Below are 21,692 nucleotides of genomic sequence, written 5' to 3'. Positions count from 1 at the left end.
TGGTGTAGTGGCTAACATCGCCGTCTCTCACACGGCAGCCGGGGGTTCGATTCCCCCTATCGGAGGCTCTTGCTTTGTTTTTGTTTTCATACATTATACATATCATTACCATCTTTACTTTTGTTGCAGCCTCGTGTTTATTGCCGGGTAAATTTCGTCAAAGTGGCGATTTTCTAAGGCTGCGTAGAGAAATGAAAACTTTTGTTTCAGGATACAGCAGTAACCAACTATGTACTATTACTTGTAATTAGGTAGAGCGAGAGGCAAAGGAGCAACGGTAGGGGTGTGGATGCTTAGTAGGTAACTAATGAAGGATTCGTACAGGTACCTTTTTACATCAGCGGAGTCTTATATGCAGGCACAAAAACTTTATTTGGATATGCATTACTTAAAATTTATTTGTGTAAAAAAGAAAAATTAGTACAAAAGTACTCCACCTAAAAAGATATCTCACGATAATCTCCGATAGGGGGAATCGAACCCCCCGGCTGCCGTGTGAGAGACGGCGATGTTAGCCACTACACCATATCGGATGACTTGATGAAGGCTGCTTTCGATTTGGTTTTATCAATTCAGGTTAGCGCTCTTTGTCCTTGTGCATCCCCGTGCGTGGTTCTATATAATCCCTGCCATCGCCCCCTCGACTTCATATCGATTTGGAATGTCCACGAAGAACGTCCCTACTCTCCAGAAAGTCCCTACTCTCCAGTTAGACAAAGCATCTTCGTGTTACAATGTCATTCAGCCTGAAATAGAGCATGTGTATTTAACATCTAGTCATCGGCGTGCTCCCGAGCGCAGAGAAAATTTACTAGACATTTTGTAACGTAATTCACTACCGAGCTGCGCACACTACCAAGATGCGCACCAAAACCAACCTGTTAATTTTAACCTAAAGAAGATATAAGTAGATTTCTCTTAGGGATTAGTACGCTACTAAAGATATCTTTATAGTATAAGAAGGTACTATAACTATTAAGAAAATAGCTAGTACTAAGCACTATTATATAGGTAGTGATGATAAGTCTATAGTAATAATTATACATATGTAGTCTATGCCATTACCAGATTCGTCTATTTATAGCTCTACCAACGGCGCTTCCTCCGACCCCAGAAACTGCTTCTGCCAAAGCCCATAGTACCGATCCCGTTTCTCCAACAGCTCCGCATGTGTTCCTCTCTCAACGATCATGCCATCGTCTAAGACGAGAATCTGGTCCGCGCGCACAACAGTTGATAGCCGGTGGGCAATCACAAAAGTAGTCCGCTTCCTGCTTAGCCGCTTCAGCGCACCTTGAATCTCTGACTCGGTCTCCGTATCGACGGAACTGGTTGCCTCGTCCAAAATGAGGATGGGGGAGTCTTTTAGAAAAACTCTTGCAATCGCCAATCGCTGAACCTCTCCGCCAGATAATTTGACGCCTCGTTCACCAACCTTGGTGTGGTAGCTCTTAGGGAAAGACATAATCTTGTCGTGGATGGCGGCAGCTCGGCAGGCATCGTAGATCTCTTCATCGGAAGCAGAGAGTTTCGCGTAGCGCAGGTTCTCTATAATAGATGCATTGAACAGTATCGGGTCCTGTGTAACCACGCCGATGATGTTTCGCAGGGAGCCCTGGGTGACATCACGAACATCATAGCCGTCAATCTTGATGCTCCCGGAGGTCACATCGTAATACCGGAGCAGCAGCTTCATGAGCGATGTCTTACCCGCCCCAGTCACACCAACTAGCGCAATGGTCTCGCCTGGTAATGCAGAAATATTGATATCTTGGATGGCAGTTTTCTGGGCAAGGTACGAGAAGCCAACGTGCTCAAACTCGACTAGCCCTTTGATGCGACCCAGTTCCAAGGCGCCATCCTTATCTGCGACGGTAGGCTGTGTCGTAAACAAGTCAAGCAACTGTTCCGCATCGATGAGCTGGGCCATGAGGTAGCGGTATTCGTGCGATAGATACTTGATCGGCAAGACAATGTAGTCCCAATACTGGGTCAGAAAGACAAAATCTCCCGGAGAGGCACGGCCCTCATAGACCTCACGAGCGACGAGGCAAGCCAGGGCGAAAAACGTCATCGGAACGAGCGCCTCCGTCAAGCCACTCGCATACGCATCCCTCTGCGACCAATCCTTCTTTGCCACAAGATGCTTGTCGACAGCACCCCCAAAACGAAACTTCTCATACGAGAACATGTTGAAGGCAGAAACCGTCTGCCACCCCTGGATGGCCTGGTGCATCACCCGCGCCTCAGCTCGTTCGGCCTTGGTGAGTCGCCGCCGGTTTTCCACATTCCAGCTGGAGGTGACGACTTCGAGAACCATGAACGCCAGCGATGCAAGCAACATGCAAAGTGCAGCGGACGAACTGAACTTGATATAGAGATAGACGATTGCAACAACCATGTCGATGAGTGTGGGGGCAATGTCCAACACAGCGCTCTCCAGGAGATTTGTTAGTGCTTCGCCCTGTTCGATGGCCTTCATCACCTCAGCGGAGTCTCTGTCGGAGTGGAAGTCCATCGCCAATCCCATGACGTGGTTGAAGGCTGCATTCGTGAGCTGGCGGTACGAGAACTGCTGGATGGGGATCTTGGCTAGCGACTCGATCATATCCAGGCCCGAATCGCTATGAAACAGATCGAGGGCGAAGTAAATTGCCAGGTCAGAAAACGGTTGCTGTCTTTCGAAGAGCTTGTCGGCCACGATGCCGAGCTGGCGAGGAACCAGGATGTTGAGAAAGCGGTCGGCAATCAGGCACAACACGCACCCTAGGAGACAGACTTGCACTTTGAGGTCCCTTCGGGGAACCAGATACGGCAGGAACACATGGAAGTTGTGGATATAAAGCATCCAGCTCCCGCTCCTGCGAAGCTGGCCGGTCTGAGAGTTCTCATTTTCTTCGTAGTCGGAATCCCCGTCGTCGGAATCCCCGTCGTCAGAATCCCCGTCGTCACTGGAAGAATCGCTAGTACTAGAGGGCCGAGGTGATAGGGGCTCGGTGCCGTACGAGATTTGGTTGGCCTGCTCATTCGAGCGGTTGAGAAAAGGCCTCGCTTCCTGCTCCTCTTCTTCTTCTTCATGCTTCAGCCTCTTCTTGTGTGAAAGGGAGCGAATGAGGCAGTCGATCAGCAAACAAACAACAAGAAGCTGTCGGATAAACTCGATGGCCAACAATCCCTCGTGCAAAGAGGTCACTGCTGGGTACGTTGCGTCCAGGACCAGGCCCGGGATGCCGAATAGCAGCGAAATCGAGGCAAGACCACAGACCTCCGAAATGAGGAGCTCTTTGCGCAAGCAGGTTGAAGCCCATGCTAAGGCGAAAATAACCGTGGCGAATAGATGATCTTGGAACTGGCTAGGTTTATGGCGCCGTAGCGAGACGATGATCGCCTCGGCGATGTAAGACGCCGAGCTAAGCAGCACAGGAACAACTCGAAGAGCCGTCTTCTGTAGCACCGAAGATTTCCTGGTTGTTGTCCGCTCATAATTGATGAGAAACGAAATAAAACCAAATAGCAGGGTGATGATTGCGGCTGTCACATCCAGCAATTTGCTGAATCTGGCGGGACTCATTTTGCAGGTCACTGGAGAGTGAAAAAGCTGTCGGTGCTATTTCGATGGTGAAGGAACCTTGGGAAGCCTTTAAGGCTATTAAATAAGCCCAACAATGAATTTTGGAGCCTAATCCACTTTAGCGCAGAGAATGTCCTTGGACCATAGCGACTTCCTAATTGAGTGCCCGCCCGGCGTCCTCTTGCGGAACATCCGCCATTATCTACACTGCCTGTTCAGATTATTATCCCCCCCCCTTCTCTCCCCCACAACAGGGCTCACGTCCCATTTAGTCCACCGCCCTCTGGTCCCTGAATTCCTATACCATACAGACCATATTCTATAGTTCTTTAACTTCTCGAACGCATTGCCCGAATGATAAGCTGGTGTGCTCCTCCGAGGCAAGTCTTCAGAAAAACAGTGTTAAGTGCGAGACCATGTCAAACATACAGAACGCTGATAAGTTGCGGAGGATTCAAAGAAAATTACTCGCGTCACAGCTCTACTGGTACTTTCGACTGGATATTGAATTGAACTTCGCTGGACCAATGGAAACAAGTGGCCATGTGTATGTATGGAGGAATAATGTGGGAAGAGGGGCACAAAGGTAGCACTACACGATTACATGCCCTTGGACAATACAAACCAAAGCCAGGGGTAGTAGTACGTCTCATCATCGGCTGGATCCAGGATAATTGGCAGATACTTTGTGTACCACTCCAGCATCATCGAAGTAGTATGGATCAACCCTTACTCGTCGCGCCTTGTAATATTCCCAGTACGCAGGATACCACCCAGCCTGGGCCCAGTCGATAATCGCTGCTTCTTTTGGATTCGGCCCTGGCGATAGAAGAATATTGGGTGAAACAAGATCGTTGTGGGCGAACATGATAGACACTTCGATATTAATTTCAATTCCACAAGCGTCTGGAAACCGTCGGACGGCGTTGGCACCTTGAAATGGCCTAGCGAGTTCTGGATGGGATTCGAGAAAGATTTCCTTCAGCGGTTGCTTCCCAAAACTACCTATGATATAATCCAGGTTATCGTTGCTTGTATAACGTATGAGGGAACCCACTTACCGATATAACAGTCGTGCTTGTCTTGCGTTAGAGCCCTCCATGCCTTCACTATGTGCTTGAGTTCCTTATATACGGCACGTCTATCATCGTTGTTTATATCACAATAATAATGATAGAAGGGATACTATACGTGGACACGGCGAGCGGGGCACTAGAAATAGTTCCTGTTCAGAGTAAAAGAGAATTTTCCCGCACTACTTCGAGACGGCTAGGTTGGGCGCCATCCTGGGTTGACCACATATGTTTGATTGTCCATAATCTTCGTACCAAGGGAACATGATTTTAGGTTTGTTGCTTGTATTTTCTTAGATGAATTCAAAACGAACTGGACGTGTAGCCATTTAATGAACTCCAATCAAAATCCTTTCTTTGAGAATTATCTTAAGTTGTCTCAAGAAACTCTGTTGAAATAGTACACTTGGGGACTATACAGCATGTAAAATAAGGGAGTATCTCTTGCAAAGTAATACTAGGAAGTATCAAAAATGAATTGTAAAACTGTCTAATCTCTCTATATATAGAAAGAAACCCATATTTATAGGCTTCTTCTTCTCCCCCTAGAATCCATTAATTTGTAATGGAAACAGAAAGAAAGAGCGGTGATAGCACTGAATGCAGCCTGAATTGAAATCACTTCCTGTGATATAACAAGCTGGCGGTTGTATATAGGGATTGGTGGTGTAGACGGCAAACTGTATCGACGGCGTTAATCTCGATTCCGTAGGACTTTGAAGCTCTTCGTGCGAGAAAGGCATGGTGATTCGTAATGTATAAAGCATGCCGAATTAGGGTTAGCGTTGAAAGCTCTATGTTAATTACTGAGAATTAACCTGGATTCTTAACACGCCCCCTTAATGTTAAGCCGTAAAAATGCGACGAGTATCTATCTATAGCTAGTAGAAATTGGCCGGTACTATCCCTCGATTCTGTAGCGGGGAGACTCCTATACCCCGTCAATGTTGTGGACTCGGGAGCAAGGGTTATCCCTTAGAGAAGAAAGAAAGAGAAGAGATCGAAAAAGAAGTGAAGTGGAAATGAGAGGCACCCTAGTAAAAAGAATAAATGATCTAGGTGCTCTCTGGTAGTATAGTAACTGCCTAGGAATGGCTAATCTGCTATTTGTGCGCTATAAAAAGGCTCCCCCTAATTGGAATCAGAGGTTGATTCCTACTTGAATGCGGGATTCAATCTCAATCTAGCTATAAATAGCTTGAACTAATGTGATACTAAAGGCTTAGTGAGCCTGTTAGCGATGTTTTCGGTGCCTTTCATATAGTGAAGGGAGATCTTCTTTTTTCCACTTACTCCCGGATCTAATGCTAGTGGACGTTAATATGCTTTGTACGTCTGGCGTTCTTTGGATTGACTGCTATTGAGATAGCGGATTGGCTGTCGCTATATAGCGGGATTGGCACTAAGGTTTTCGTTGGTATAAGATCGTTAAGCAATCTCTTTAACCAAATGGCCTCACTTCCTACAGTGGAAAGTGCTATATACTTAGCTTCGGCGCTAGGTTTTGTAGTGCTTGACTACTGCTAGGATTTATATGAAATTAGGCCGCTAGTAAAGAAGAAGATATAGCCTATACTGCTTTTTATATCTGAAGCTGATACGTAGGAAGTATTAATATGACCCTAGAGATTAAGACTGTCGTCCGATCTATAGGTGATATTATAGTAGCTAGTTCTGCCGGCGTAGGCGAGAAGCCTTCTTACTAGATCTTGATACTCGCTATTAGAATTAGTTAGGACCCATAGCTGTGGTCAGAGTCTGCATTTCATGCTCATCGGCCCATTTTTGAGCATTTTCACGCAGCATACCACTCCACAGGACCTGACGATCCTTATGCCAATAACTAGATCGAAATTGTTGAATAATTCGAATAGCTTCCTCGACGGTCACATATAGACCTTTGGTCGTGTGATTGCCTGTATCCTTTGCTCTCGTGACGGTGACAGGGCTTGGAGGGACGCCTGGACTACTTGACCTTGTTACAAGTATTTGGCTGTTTGCAGGCAGTGTAGCGTAGCCCTCGACCTCAAGCGAGCAGCCCGCCATGGCCGCTATTCATGCGAGACAGATAGTTCCCCAATGTGGACCAAGCACGGCATAGATAAGTTGATGGTTCGAAGGGAATAGGTTTGGCGTCATCCTGCTAGGACCACTTGTGATTTATTGTTAAGATCTTTTGTACCAAGGGAGGTGGTTGTCGAGGTGGGGGTATGGATGTGTCAGGTGTCCGTCTAAACCCCGCCCGTCTGTCACACCATGAGTGACCGACGCATACCAGGTGATACCCACTGAAAGCTCGATATATCGGGAAGTAATAATCTCGTAACCGGGGATTTGCTCCTTAGCTATCTGTCGAGCTTTCCTTTTAGACGAACTGCTGGAGACGAAAGCCCTCCGAATACTGGACATCGTTGCTAGCATCTGAAATCCATCCTAGAGGAAGACGGCCATTTCATTTAGATAGGGGCCGGGTTTTTCGAGCAGGTGATCATACAGTGCTTCTAACATTGATGGTGTTATAGTTGGTCCCCGGTCCTATATTGCCGTAGGTTTTTGCGAATATATTTGGTCGTTCGCTCGCTGCATTCAGCTTCTTCGGCTATCCGAGATGTGGAAAGTAACTGACTTTGTATTATATCACGAACAAAGTGGAGCTTTGAAGGGGATAATCTTGATGCTATGAACGCGAGAACCATATATGGCGACGCTTAAGAAGATGAGTGAATGCCTACGTATACGACCCAGAAGGCGGGGACAGAAGGAGGGACACGAACCAGCATATGGCTTGCGTCGACCATTTTCTGTCCTCCACCTGCTTTCCCCGCGGGCAGTCTGGTATACATCGAGTACAAGGCCGCCGTGTTCGTATTTATTTGTCTACTTACTAATGGCATTCCTATGGAGGCAATGCTTGGCAGATTGGGTACATACGAGCTGCGTGTGATGTTCATAGTGACGGGGAACCGCGGGTGGCCGAACCACGGACCATTCAGCACAAGGTTTCGAGCCCGGATGATCGACATGTTTCATGTGGCGTACATGAGAATAGCGGGGGCGACTGTTGGATCCAGTCTTGAAAGAATTGTTGAGATGAGGTTACTGTAATTTACGCTGACTCATCGAAGATAACTACATGGACATGTGCAAGGCCGGCAGAACGCCATCCTAATATGGACTAGGGCGCTTGAGATGGGGCCTTAGGAAATAAAGAGAGACTGGAGATACACTGTGTGTTTTCAAATAGTCAGTTCTTCGATCTGATATGGTCAACGAATCTAGCCTCCACTGTTTGGTCACTGCCACAAAGTGCCGCGGTCAAGCTTGACCAGTGCACTATACGGTGTGATCAAAATTACCCGAACCCTGCTGTCACCTGTGTGCTCCCTGCTCTGGGTGGACAAGGGCCATGTTATATTTGTGGTCGGTGATGGAAAATGGTTGTCATGTTTCTTCATTCTTTGTTTCCTGGTCCCGTGCTCTATTACGGCTAGGCTAGATCATCTATGCCTTTACATTGTCCAATCGAAAAGAATGCTGCCATAATACAGCATTGCTTAAAGTATTTGGTTCCATTTCTTTATTTTCCAATAACTGAATCTGGAATTAACTTTTTTTGTTGACAACATTATGACGTTGACTCTCTTTGAGGCAGACTCGAGGTTCAACAATATGAAGCTACATCACCATTTGATTTTGTGCGTCAAGCCTTGAAAGTAAAAGAGCATAAAATAGTCTGGGTTTCCCTTTCGTTTCTCAAGGATATTAGAAGTATGTCGCCATCAGAGGTCACCAGTGATCAGACCAAGCACCTTATTTATATCATTCCATCTAATTTCATCTATTAACACCTGACTCAATGGGGTACGAACGTTGGGTTGACCTACACTTGGACGGTAGATTTTCTGGGGCGCATGTCCACGTCCAGAATACCAAGCTTCAATGGTAAGTGTTACACGTTATCGGTTTCGCTAAGAGAAATGAGTTTCTAACTTCACCTTCGCAGGGGAAAGTTCTATGCCCATGGGAACAAAGACCATGAGATCAGCCCAGAGGACGTAAATAAAACGGTGATCCGCGACAATCCTTCAAGTCCACGTTCAGATGTAGACATCTACAGCTGCGGCAGAGAAGACACTACCTCAGGAACCAAAGGAAGTTTTGATCTGATAGATAAACCCTCTGGTACTCTAATCTGCAGTCTGCAATGGAATTGCCCACACGAATCTTCCCTCGGCAATGCGAATTCTGTCAAGGCGCAGGATCGAAATGATGGTTACATCGTCGTTATAGGAAGTTATCCTGAGAAAGGGGCTCTGGGGAAGGTTGGTGTCCACTGGGAGACTGCTATAATGTAGTTCGTGTAGTAGTATCGCGAAAGCTAAGATACCTTTGGGAGTGGCCACGATTTTCAGAGAATTCGAGATTAAAATTTAATCTTTTTAATCTTTTTCTTATCCTCTTGTTTAAAGAGGCGATCTTATTAATCCGCGTTAGCTTAATAAAGGCTATTATATTTAGACTTATAAAGGATAGTAGTTAGTACTAGAACTATTAATTTACTCGCTATATTATTAACGAGAGTTTTCTTATCTAGCTAGATTATTCAGTATTAGCGGTAGTTAAGTAAGATATTATATTCTACGAACTATTTCTAACTAAAGATTATATCGTATCTTCTTAAGTCATCCCACGATATAAGAATAGAGGAGGATTCCTTTTCCTTGGATCGAAATGTATTTTCTTATATTAAGGCGAAAACGTCCCTCTAAGTAGAAGAGGCCACCTCTAAGAAGACGAAGTGGATAGAGTAGTATATGTAAGAGATCGCCGAAATATTACGAGACAAATTTCCGCACTACTGAGACCAAATTCATAGATTTTTAAGTATATGATCTTTTAATAACTCCAATTATAGTAAGTGCTAACTAGTTTATAAAGGTACGTAAGAGGTACCCGGCTTTTCCTAATAGCGAGGAGCGTATAGCAGAGTTTACCTACCCGTCGATAATGGCCTATACGGACTTTTGCTCGATATGCTAGGGAACCCGTTCGATCCAAGCCTAAATTTCCGTCTGCGGCATCTCCGCCTAGGCTATTAAAAGAAAACCATATCGCCTTCGGATACCCTGTCTTCCTGTCTCCGAACCTTCTCGCAGACCCGTGGATAGCGACATCGACACCACTCATCACCTGTATTCGCAAGCCAGGCGCTCTTCGCCCATGAACCATAAATTCCGTACTTTGGCTAGCTTTCCTCTCTGCTTCTACAACTATCAACAACCATCCTACTGCACAGTATCAACCATAACAATTGTAATTCCTTTGCTATTGTTATTGACCATACACTCAAAGAACCTGTTTTTATCCTGCTGCTCTAGCCCCTCCGGCAGCACCGGCAGCCCCAGGAGCACCAGCAGCCCCAGTTCCAGCGACCGCGGGGTAAACACATCCAGGGATATTGATATGTTGGTGGTTTTGATTAAAAACAGCGTAATCTATAGGTCTGGGAACCTTCGTTGCACCACCGAGACCGTACTGCCAATTGAAAAGGTCATACACACTGACGGCCCTATCGTTTGGAAGCTTGAGAACATTGCTGCGATCTAGGTGGTAGATGAACTGCGATCTATCGAAATTGTTAGCATATGCCCAGAATAAAAGAATTTGAAGGAGACTTACATAAAGTCTCTACATCCGAAGAGCTCCGCATCGAAGTCACAGGGAGTCAAGTTAACCTGCTGAGCGACATTAATAAAGTGTCTCACGGCCTTTTGGCCCTTGACGGGTAACATATGAGAAACAGCGGCATTTCTGTGTGCTCCCCTGTAAGTGAAAGTTTTAACGACCAGCTGACCTTCCACTGAGCCTGTGTCTTTTTTGATTACACCTTGCAATGCGAGATCCATCCTGACACCCTGAGTGTTAGCAGGTGCGCGCGAAGGAGCTTCCACTTGTGGGTGTTTGAAAACTAGCCTGACAATAGCGTGGTTAGCCCCATCACCGAGGGACAAAAGCTCTAACAGACAGTGATCGACGAGTTTGTTTTGGAGGGGAACGGGCACACTTTCCTTTGAAAGCTCCCACGACAAGTTTGCGGTAGCGACTCCTTCCAGTTCCATTTTGATACTACCTGTTGAATTTGATTGATTTTGGTTAGATACTGTGCTTGATGTTTGAAAATACTACGGGGAAATGATTTGATCTTATATGCTAGCAGATGTTATAAGCTAGTCCTTGTTTAAAGCAGTCGAAATTAAGAATAGATACCATTGTGCTAGTGGACTCCAAATACCCGAGTTCTTTGTCAAGAACCATTAGCGGTTGACCTTTCAGAAGACCAGCCCAACCAGGGTTCTATCATAAACTTGAAACGTACGTGCTACTTTATAATGTCTTAGAATATAATAATCAGACGTCAATAAACGGTGACTTCGACTGCACAAAGGGTCAATGAAAATCTCTTAGCTTCGCCCCGTCGATTATTAAACTCGACTTCTTTGGTAGACAAGGCCTTTCAGTTTCTTTGTCCAACTTTATCAGAGCCAGATATATCCACTTTTTGTCTTCTTTTTCTTTCAAGTAATGGTTTTCAACTATCAGATGAAACGTGCGGTGCTTTGAAGTTATATTCGTCCCTCCGCTTTCAACTCTATCCGTAGTAGTTCGAACTTTGAGCTAGGGTCTATGTGGGCAAGGGAGATTGTCCTGAATACCTGTTTGATCTCGTCTTCTAAAATGCAAATGGCTATTGGAGACGATCGACTGAGGCACTAATTAATAGGAGATTTTTGAAAGGGAAGTAAGTGCACAGTGAGCTACTATAGCCGACTACGCAGCAAAATATTAGACTAAACCTAATGGCTTATACTGACATATCCTTGACGATTGTAGTGGGCATAGCTAACACAGACCTGGTTATATATCATAAGCCGAAATGGAGGTGTCCTAATATGGGATCGGAGACCAAATCATACTGCTCTTAGAGTAGATCATCCGCTATAGGGCGTTGCTAAACATTCGATATTTCGGCTTTTGGCCCCTAAATAATGATTTCCACTGAGCTTTGGGTTTGGCCTGAACTCTGCTCGTACGCAACTCTATTTTTACTCCCGAGCTACGCATGGTGGCCAATCCTATAGTGATTAGGGATGATACTACTCCATCGGGCTCAGCCTCTAGGACAATCCTATCCTGATCCATGTTGACGAGAACTTTTGGTGCCAAAACGAAGATGAGCTTGTTTCTAATGTCGGGACTGAGCTTATACCGGACTTTTGGGAGAATGCGGTGAATTTCGACCACCTATATAGTGTCGAGGTCGTTGATCTTACACACTAATCTCTTTCAATTACATCTTCCGGTCATCAGAGTATTGCACAACCGCATCCTCCTTGTAAATCACTTTACCGGCCTAGTGCATCTAGCCAGTGAAGGAACCACTTTTTAAGAAAAGAGAGAATTTCAGATTTAGAGATACCACCTTAGATCTGCTTCAGATGATATTCCCAGTAATAGCAGGAGTAATATGAATTAGCCGGGCGTTACGCGTCGCTAGCTGGTAACTGTGAGCTGGTCTTATATCAGTTATACTTACCACGGTCATCCTTCAAGAAGTACTCGCAATCGTTCCGCTTCCTAGATCGCTAGGCTTTACACGGGCTCAGATCTGTAAAGTAGTCTTGCAAAGGCGTTCTAGGTAGAGCGCCAATAAGGTCTGTCACTGAAGTACTGGCCTTCTTGTAAGATGGGTTGTCAACGAGTCAAATAGTGATACACTAAAGCAATGATGTGATTGATCGCGAAGAACTAAAACTAAATACATGAAACGAGTGTCCTTATATATCCTCCGCCGTCCTATCAGTTAGTACGCCTCAGCATACCCTTGGATAGAAGTAATCATATCATGAGATATGACCAGGTAAGTTAACCTGCACTCGTATCGCGCCATCGGCCCTATCCTAGGATATGTCTTGTCGTGGGGTGGAGCTAGTCACCTGTTGTCGCAGGACATTCCTTGTCGTAGGATAGGTGCTGTCGCAGGATATGGTCAACCTTGTAATCGGCTTGTCCTACGTAGGTAGGATTCAGCTTATTCACGTGTGTCATGGTCTGTCTTGTAACGACCGTTATCCTAGGATAAGGCCCGTCGCAGGATGCAGCGAGAACCGTGGTATCTCTACTAGTACTGGCGTTATATGGTGATGTCGGGCTACGGTGGACGCGATCGCGGGTGAGTGGGCCACTCGCTTACGGGTTACGTTAGTGTCCGTCAATATTTGAAATCGGCAATCAAACTGATCGACATGTGCACTAACTACTTTAGGGATAAAACCAAGTGGTGATAGAAAATCGCAAAAACAGACCCTGGGAGATGCCGTATCACTATTTACTTTCAGTATACACCCTCTTAGATATTGATATTCCCCAAGTATCTCGCCAATTGAGTGTACTATTTGAACAATGATATATTAAAAAAAACAGAACTTTAAGGCTTTTGAGAGGTAAGGGGTGTTTGTGAATACACTGAGCTAGAACATATACTGCCTAGGGTCCTCCCCACTTAGTGCTGTGGAAATAGAGAAGAGATAATTTAGCCAACACTCGTATTCTTTACACTAACCGTTTTGGTCCCTAGTGGCTTGGTAATATGTATATAAGTTTTTTTAGACGAGCCTTCCTCGCAGACACTAATATTTTGAGGCGTTTTTAGCTGTACGGTAAATAATACGATCTGAAATGAACCACTAGTACGAGATGTGGCGCTGAACAATGCGCTGGCGGGCAGTAAGGATAAAAGGGGGCATTTTGCCCATGTGCAAAAACTTCAAGCAGGGCACTTCGAATATGTTGTTCCATACTTTCAAGTCTCTCGTGATCGGGCTGGCGCTCGGCGCCAGCACCGTGTTGGCACAGAATTCCTCCCATTCGCTCGTGAGCCGTCGCCTCACCGAGTACCTTATGCCCGTCGCCACTGAGACGCATGAGTTTGCGCGCGTGCCGAACTCGAATTTCGTGTTGTTGACGCAGATGTCTGACAGCGAGCTTATCAAGATCGAGTTGGACCCAACCACTGAGGAGCCCATTGCTTTCCACTCGTTCCGTATGGGAAGGAACAGTACTACTTCCATGCTCCATGGCGTGTGGCCATCGACGGTATACCCCGGTATGATGTGGTTGTCGCTGCAGGGCGAAAACAAGCTACTGCTCGTGGATCCCGGCAAGAAACTCTCGACTGCGCCGATCATCAAGAAGACTATTAATATCCCGGCGCCGGGCAACGGCCCGCATTGTGTGTTTGAGATTGGCAACCGCGTCTGGGCCGGCCTCAAGGTGGCATCCAAGCAAAGTGGCAAGTACTTTGTGTTCTCTGCCGATGTCCACAACCCCAAGAACTACACGTTGTATCCGGCGCTCAACAGCCCGGTTTTTATCACGGAGGAACCGACCACCGGCTTGATCTACGTCACACAAGACAAGGACTCGTCCATCATGCGCATCAATGCTACCAGCGGCGAGACGAAGCAGATGCACATCCCGCCTAGCGTCGGCAACAACGCCGTCGGAATGATCTCCGCTAAGGGTCCCCTGAGTGGTGTTTGGTTCACTCTCGCTGGCAATGCCACTGGTGGCACCGGCACCTTTGGCCATATCGGAGCCTCTGGCAAGATGGAATTTTTCAAGCTTAAGCACCCGCTGCTCGGCACCAATGCTGGATTACTACACATCGCTGATGCGTCGACCGCGGTCGGCCCAGCCCTGTGGCTCTTGTCTACGTCGCTGCTCAGCACTAACTCGCCCGATGCCTTGATCCGCGTGACCTTTGACGCCTCCACGAAATCCGTAGCTGACGAAGAGTACATCTCTATGCTTACTCAAAATGCCATGGTGCACCGCATCTTGCCCCTGAACAAAACGGTCTTGGTGTCCGAGCTCCACACATTTACACTCGCCCAACTCTCGTACAAAAACACCGTTGCCGGGAAGTGGCTGCCAGCTGAGGCTGTCACTGACAACACGGTTTACACCCAGGCAGGTTGAAGAGGAACCTTTTGTTGGATTGCTTATGGATAGAGGTCATTGCTATTCGCCTTATCTACCTTACCTTACTAGTACGAATAATATAAGATAGCTTTACTATTAGTCCGCTACGCCGACGCGTAATCTGCTTACGGGCTTAATATAGAATGTTCCCCGATCGAAATACTCCGGCTACCTGGCCTTACTTGGTGGGATTAGCGCTCTGGACATGATTAGAGCCCCTTCGTATATCGGAAAGGTGACCACAGCAAGAAAGGGGGTGACTGTCGAGCATCTTTCAACATTGGGATACGAAATCAAGGGTGGAATGGCCCAGGTCGATAAATTGAAGGCGAGTTGCTTTTAGGCTTGTGGATTCGTAGTTGGGAAATTTTGTTCTTTTGGTTTCGGTGATATCTCGTCCTGGAACTGTATCTGATTGCCTTTTGTTAGTTATTTATTTCCTTATACATGTCCACCTTCTGTTCAGAGGTCATCGTTTCTCTTGTTACAAAATCTGTACAGCAAAATATTTGCAAATGGAAGATACGGCCTTGTCCCTCATTTGCACTCGAAAGTTAGACCATCTCCTCGTCAACCCGTTAGATCCTTCGCAGGTAGAGCTATTTATGCGGAAGTTTACATGGAATAAGTATTCACTGTATGATCTAAACCTGCATAGTATCAGCCCCGCGAACTTTTACCGAGTAGCGACCACCGACGGCAATAACCATGTAATCAATGGATTTCAGCCTTAGTAGGATAATCCTTTTTGGGGGGGGAAGGACTGAGGTGAATATCTCGATGTTGGATGATGAAAATCTCCCGGAAATCGCTTATTCCAAAAATATGAGGTCGATGAAAATATATAATAGGAGATGATTAAGATGAAACATGTAAAGATGAAATACGTAGAGATGCAAGACCTGTAGGATATGTAGGAAGCGAGTTGTTGGGGAAAATTCTGTTGGTAGCGTAACAAGGAAGCAACCAAACACTACCTGATTATGGTTTCATTCCAAGATGGCGGCATTTCCGACCGGGAGAAATCTCTGCGTTGAGATACTATTTATTACCCCGGCAGGATCACTGACAGCAACAAGTTGTAAATAAAGTTGAAGCTATTCACACTTCCTGAATAGGAAATTCTCTGGGCTTGACGGGGGTGTGGGTATATCGTTTGTTGGATCATGGGTCGCGATAATTTTTGCTGGATCGTACACCCTATGTAGTGCCTCGTACTGTAGAAACCGAGGATATTGACAACCCCTTGCCCCTTTTCACACCCCCTAGGCTATCTATGTGTGTTCCTAGGCTATCCATGTTCTTAGGCTATCTATGTTGTTGTAGCCTATCTATGTTCCCGGGTATTTCGGGAACCGTTGAAACCCTGTATCATGCTCTGGCTATACAAAAACATATAAAACCCTCAGAACTCCAATCAACAGCTCAGGTTTCAAGCACATATTTGCTGCATCACTTGACAAGAAATTTCATTGCGAAGCGCTTTTACTTTAAACTACCGAAATCATGCCCAAAAGAATCGTCATCATTGGCGCTGGATTTGCCGGCGTCTGGAGTGCACTCTCCGCCCAACGCCTAGTAAACCTCACAAAGAACGAAAAAAACATCGAGGTCTTGGTCATCGCCCCGGAACCATCCTTGGTTATTCGTCCACGGCTTTATGAGGCCAAGGCGTCCAGCATGACCCATGCTCTTGATGCTCTTTTCCAGGAGGCAGGAGTACAGTACCTCCAGGGATGCGCAAATACGATTCATACCGAGAAGCACGCCATCAAGTTCCAATCTGCTGACGGCATCGAATCAACTATCAACTACGACCGCCTCATTTTAGCAGCTGGAAGCAGTGTGGTACTGCCAAATGGTATCAAAGGGATCAAGCAACATGCTTTTGATGTCGATTCCCTAGCCTCTGCTACAAAGCTTGAGACCCACCTCGAGAACTTGTCATCGCTTCCAGCAAGCCCTGCTCGTGATACCATCGTGGTGTGCGGTGCTGGGTTTACGGGAATCGAACTCGCAACCGAGCTGCCTAAGCGCCTGAGACATGTCACAAATCCTCGGATTATTCTAGTTGGGAGTGCAGACCACGTTGGCCCTGATCTGGGACCAGGCCCTCGTCCTGTTATCACGCAAGCTTTGAAAGATCTCGGGATTGAACTTAAGCTCGGTTCTTCAGTCACAGCAATCGATGCGGACGGAGTAACGCTTGCATCTGGCGAGCACATCGCAGCAATTACCTCCATCTGGACAGCTGGTGTGCGCGCTACGCCCCTAACACAACAAATCTCCGGCGACAAAGATGACCTATTTCGTCTTCGTGTCGACAAATATCTCCGCGTTCCATCGGTTGACCATGTTTATGCCACAGGCGACGCTGCCTGTGCTCTCGCCGATGACATGGGTCATTACGCCTTGATGTCATGCCAACATGCAATTCCACTTGGCCGTGTGTCTGGCCACAATGCTGCTGCCGACCTTGTTGGCGAGCCGATGATTGAGTACGTGCAGGCGACGTACGGCTGCTGTCTCGATCTCGGGGCTTGGGGTACTGTGATTTCTCAGGGTTGGATTCCAGAGGTCACGGTTACTGGGAATTTGGCAAAGAAGGTTAAGTGCTATATTAATCAGAAGCTGATCTATCCCCCGGCCAAGGCTCAGGAGGCGCTTGAATTGGCTAACCCGGTTGGACTTGATTCGGATCAGCTGTTTGAGCAGGTGCTGCAAGCTGTCGCATAATTGTATGAGAATATCATAGAATCGCCACTCTGTATCTAGCTAATAGAAAATGATATTGTTTGAATATATAGTTCCCTACATACCTAGGTAGGATACCAGCATGCTCAGCCTTAGCCCCGACCATGAAGCCAGTGACATTGTGAAGGAAGATTATGGGAGTATGCCTAATCTTGTCAATATTTGCATATTTGAGCTTCTTATCCAAGACTTACTGCTAATTGCAGGTGCGAATGAACTGCGTAACTTTCGCCGCTTCGTTGGGATTTATGACGGAGAGCTGGTTCGTAATGATACCAATAGGGAAGCCTAAAGAAAATAAAATTAGCGAACGGACGATCTGCTTCGATAGGTTTATCGTACCCATAATATAAGCTGACGCAGTGACCATATTTAGGCCGTATTTGGGTTTGAAGACCGAGAGACGGGAATCATCCACGATACGCAACAAGACCTCGTCCATATCAAACGGCTTTCGAATATCCGGGTTGATAATTGATAGCACATCCTCAATGGGGTATCTCGGTGGCAGGGGCTCGATCAACCCAGGCACCGAGGGGGCACGGGCCTGAAGTGAAGCTACCCACTCTCGCGATTTGTGAATAGCATCGAATCTATATGCTAGAATTAGTATAAATTTTGGAAAAATCCAGATTTACATCGTACTCATCAGACGCAATTTGGTCTGCAAGACCAGTTGTCATTGCGTGAACTTCGGCACCACCCAGCTTCTGCCCCAATGACTTCGCCAGTGGCCAGCTGGGCTGACGCAATAACGTATCAGATTACTCTTGTCCTCCGAAAGATGGGGGAAGGTGGGTCCCACGTCCGGATTTTGGGGTTTTTTTAATTAAAATAAACTATTTATTGTTTGGCCTTAACTTAGCCGTAATACTTTCTTCCCCACTCTCTACAATTATCGATCGACTGCTTTTATGGGCATTACAATCCAGAAAGTGAAATGAACTGAGTGACCTCCGGGTCAGATGGCGCAAACGGCATATTTGTGATCTAATTGATATTGAAGCTTTCATTCTTCTCTTCCGATCCCTACTGTGGAAAACAAAATCACGAAGTGCAATGTAACCCGACTCGAGGAACAAGAAGTCCAGTAGGCAGTATTCACTAGACTTTCCGAGTGTCTTTAGACCTTCTCTTTATCTTAAGTTTGTATGAATCGTTACTATCTATGTCATATAAGATTACCTGAAGGATAAAACCCTTGTGCATTGGTCACAGTCCTTCCCCTTTTCCATTCAAAGAGAAAGATATAGATCGAAGGCCGAGGAAATCGACAGTAGAAAGGTAAGCTGCGGTTTCAAGTGGGAAAGCATCAATCGTCTTGGTACGTTACATGACATCTTGAGCTTGATGTCATGATTATCCCTTCACGCCTTTTATTCAAAAGAACTAGTCTCCCCCTAACTACTTACATTTCCCCTGGAATCATCATCTTGTCTCCAATATTATCATAATTCCCATAATCAAATTCGTGATGCCATGGAAAAAGAAGCGTCAGACTTCACGGAGACCTCCTACAACTCAGGAGTACTACCAACACGATTCAGGCATATACTGCATATCGTGTGAATATCCTATCACCACCAAGTATCCTTGGATGACAGATTATCAAGCGTGTAAGTCTACAGTTGATGAGATATATAAATTATTCCACCAGACTCAACCCTTCTAGTACATTTAACTCCGGATGGGACCCAGTTGTCGGATGTTTCTATAGCCAAGTTTGACTGGCTCGAAAAAGAGTATGCTACTCCGAGAAAGCGTGATGCGAAGACGTTTGGCCCCTGGTATGTTATGGCTAAGAGTAAGCCCACTAAGGCTTTCCTGATTCATGATTGTTGTTGGTTTCTCTTGACCAAGCATTTTGGAAACGACGAGATCGATTTAGATAGGCTTTTCGAAGTCTGCAAGAATATACCCGCCTCATCAAAGGCGATATATCACCGTGAGCTTCTTATTCATACGAGCATGCTAATACATATGTACTGATTTTGAGACTTATTTAACAGGGTCAGGAAATGAAAGCCATATCGAACGCAGCGAGGGTGCGTGGTATCCCCTACAACGACCTATTATCCGGGGGATTGGGGATGCCACAAAACTGGTTTCGAAAATCAAAGTCGTCAAAACAGGGTCGAGCAACAATATGACTTTTGGGGCTGACTGCTTCGGCTTGCTCGCGATGGAGATACGACTTGAAATTGCAGGTTACCTTTCTACCGTCGATTTCCTTAGCCTTCGGTTTGCATCCCGAGCGATGGCACTTCTTTTTGAACTACAATCATTCTGGAAGACGAGATTTCGAGTGAATGGAGATCGCGGGTTTCTTGCTTGTCTAGTGGATACACCCCAACGTTGCAAAAGAAAGAACTGGCGGTCAATGTACCGCTGTACTGCAAAGATTGATCAACCATATCTCTACCTCTGGGCCCTACGTCGACAGTGGAGAAACAACCGATGGCTAGCAGATAGGTATTCGATGGTTAAAGGCTCGGACGATCAAACTGGCCTTCAAAATACGTTGTTACTTGGTGAAGTACCCTGGAATGGAGTTTCTGTTGAGATTCGCTGCGATAGAAATTGCAGACAGGGCATAGATTGGGGGAAGTGCCCAAATTGCTGGGAAGAGCATGTTCCCGTCACGCAAGCAGTTACATTGAAAAACGTTATCAGCTTGGCTGTGTCCATCTTACCTGAAGGAACAAAAACCTACATTACTGGATTTGATCTGATAAGTGCAGATTCGGGAACCCCGAACATCACTTTTGGGTATCGGGTACCAGGAAGGCAAGTGACAATCAACCTCCGCGGCCAACAACTACGAGGATTCACGGTTATCGCGGGTGATGGTGGAATCCATGCGATACGTCCTATTTTCAACCCCAACGTCATTGCGAGTTGGATAGGTCAGTCAGAGGGTGACAGTGTGTGCAACTCCACGAAACTCATTTTAGAGCACAACATCAAAACGATTTCGGGAAAGTTCGATGTAAGTCACTTTTGTCACTACAAGCTAGATATATAGATAGCTACTAACCCTAATTTAGTATTGTAGGATGATTGGTCTGTGCATAGCATAGATAGACCAGGCCCTTGCGAGTTCAACACCTTTGCTAGGTATGATTGCTCATGATTACAATTACACGAGATCTCTTCCGCTACAGCTATGTTGTGAAATGAACACCAGCTTCAAATCTCGAACTTAAAATGAGTTTCGGAAGAGCGAAAGGTATAAACGTAGGGTAAACATATGGTAAATATGAAGTGTCGCTAGACTTACGATATATTGTACCATCGCCTAGTGAATACGTCGTTGGAAAAGTGTGGCTCCTCATCACTGCAAAAGAGCAATAATTGAAATAAAATTCGTTAATAATACATAAAAAAGCCAGTCGACAGTGGTGATCCCATCCATTGGTCAAAAGAAGTTGGATAGTTAATGGTGGAATATGGAGGAACTACATAGTAGTGAGGGATTCATGGTGGTGGTAGATGTTATAAATACGATTTCACTACGATGTCTTTTTGATGCTTTTTGACATATGTTTTGAGATATCTTTCGAGATGTTTTATTTGAATATATTTTGAGATCTTATTTTAGATGTCATTGAATTTCTTTTTAATTGCGCATCTCTAGACGCCGTTAGAAAGTCAACGAGAATCCTACAGAGCACTAATACAACTGACGAAGACTGCAATGCCAATCCTCGCGTGGACGAACTTGCTCTTTACAACAGTGTTGATATGTAGTCTCTTTGTCCGCTCATTGGAAGAAGATGTTTCTGAATTGCTCGGCGGAACCTGTGGGTTTTCTTTGAGAATGCCTCCCCCTCCCTGCTAATTTTGGATGGCAGGGATGATGTAGATAATGCGTTGAATGTGGAGTTCACACGAAGGATTACTCTTTCTGTTCATTTCCAAACTCAGGCCATCTCTTGGAGAACAGTGGGGCATTCCTGAGGTAGCCTTGGAAGACCCATTATCAGGCCTACCCTCACTGACGCTATACCACTTCGGGATTGTTATACTTTCCGCAGCTTTCGAACTTTCGTAACTTGCTATAGTATCTCTAAAACTTGGTATTATTCCAAAGCCATTTGTGTAGTGGGCTGCTTGGGACACTGGTCCTCTGGGTAAGATTCGTGAGCTTATTGAGATAATCCCCAGCATGCACAAGGAGGCCACATTCTTTGGTACACACGTAGATATCGACGGAGCCCAGGGTAGTCGTCAGTTTGATTTATGCGTAGAAT

General features: G+C 45.8%; 8 protein-coding genes across 8 annotated transcripts; 3 read left to right on the top strand and 5 right to left on the bottom strand.

Moving 5' to 3' along the window:
- Positions 1–1,078: 1,078 nt before the first annotated feature.
- Positions 1,079–3,571, bottom strand: N7471_003703 (ABC transporter ATP-binding protein; the record flags this gene model as incomplete). Its single annotated transcript, XM_057276423.1, has 1 exon — positions 1,079–3,571. One exon carries the CDS (start codon positions 3,569–3,571, stop codon positions 1,079–1,081), a length of 2,493 nt encoding a protein of 830 aa, XP_057136033.1.
- A 652-nt stretch (positions 3,572–4,223) lies between these two features.
- Positions 4,224–4,673, bottom strand: N7471_003702 (phosphotransferase enzyme family protein; the record flags this gene model as incomplete). The annotated part of the gene is made up of 2 exons (XM_057276422.1): positions 4,224–4,572; positions 4,633–4,673. The coding sequence occupies 2 exons, from the start codon at positions 4,671–4,673 to the stop codon at positions 4,224–4,226; spliced, it is 390 nt and encodes a 129-aa protein (XP_057136032.1).
- Positions 4,674–6,372: 1,699 nt separating this feature from the next.
- Positions 6,373–6,690, bottom strand: N7471_003701 (uncharacterized protein; the record flags this gene model as incomplete). The annotated part of the gene is made up of 1 exon (XM_057276421.1): positions 6,373–6,690. The coding sequence occupies one exon, from the start codon at positions 6,688–6,690 to the stop codon at positions 6,373–6,375; it is 318 nt and encodes a 105-aa protein (XP_057136031.1).
- A 1,810-nt stretch (positions 6,691–8,500) lies between these two features.
- Positions 8,501–8,999, top strand: N7471_003700 (aegerolysin family protein; the record flags this gene model as incomplete). The annotated part of the gene is made up of 2 exons (XM_057276420.1): positions 8,501–8,586; positions 8,648–8,999. The coding sequence occupies 2 exons, from the start codon at positions 8,501–8,503 to the stop codon at positions 8,997–8,999; spliced, it is 438 nt and encodes a 145-aa protein (XP_057136030.1).
- A 1,006-nt stretch (positions 9,000–10,005) lies between these two features.
- N7471_003699 (uncharacterized protein) lies at positions 10,006–10,763 on the bottom strand (the record flags this gene model as incomplete). The annotated part of the gene is made up of 2 exons (XM_057276419.1): positions 10,006–10,270; positions 10,324–10,763. 2 exons carry the CDS (start codon positions 10,761–10,763, stop codon positions 10,006–10,008), a joined length of 705 nt encoding a protein of 234 aa, XP_057136029.1.
- Positions 10,764–13,488: 2,725 nt separating this feature from the next.
- On the top strand, positions 13,489–14,682 carry N7471_003698 (uncharacterized protein; the record flags this gene model as incomplete). Its single annotated transcript, XM_057276418.1, has 1 exon — positions 13,489–14,682. One exon carries the CDS (start codon positions 13,489–13,491, stop codon positions 14,680–14,682), a length of 1,194 nt encoding a protein of 397 aa, XP_057136028.1.
- A 1,509-nt stretch (positions 14,683–16,191) lies between these two features.
- N7471_003697 (NAD(P)/FAD-dependent oxidoreductase) lies at positions 16,192–17,421 on the top strand (the record flags this gene model as incomplete). The annotated part of the gene is made up of 1 exon (XM_057276417.1): positions 16,192–17,421. The coding sequence occupies one exon, from the start codon at positions 16,192–16,194 to the stop codon at positions 17,419–17,421; it is 1,230 nt and encodes a 409-aa protein (XP_057136027.1).
- A 214-nt stretch (positions 17,422–17,635) lies between these two features.
- N7471_003696 (uncharacterized protein) lies at positions 17,636–18,122 on the bottom strand (the record flags this gene model as incomplete). Its single annotated transcript, XM_057276416.1, has 3 exons — positions 17,636–17,727; positions 17,782–18,032; positions 18,085–18,122. 3 exons carry the CDS (start codon positions 18,120–18,122, stop codon positions 17,636–17,638), a joined length of 381 nt encoding a protein of 126 aa, XP_057136026.1.
- Between the last annotated feature and the right edge of the window lie 3,570 nt (positions 18,123–21,692).

This window comes from Penicillium samsonianum (assembly GCF_028829775.1).
Source record: "Penicillium samsonianum strain IBT 33392 chromosome Unknown utg000003l_segment0_segment0, whole genome shotgun sequence".
In the NCBI taxonomy this organism is placed as follows: domain Eukaryota; kingdom Fungi; phylum Ascomycota; class Eurotiomycetes; order Eurotiales; family Aspergillaceae; genus Penicillium; species Penicillium samsonianum.
This window is presented reverse-complemented; position numbering and strand designations above follow the sequence as displayed.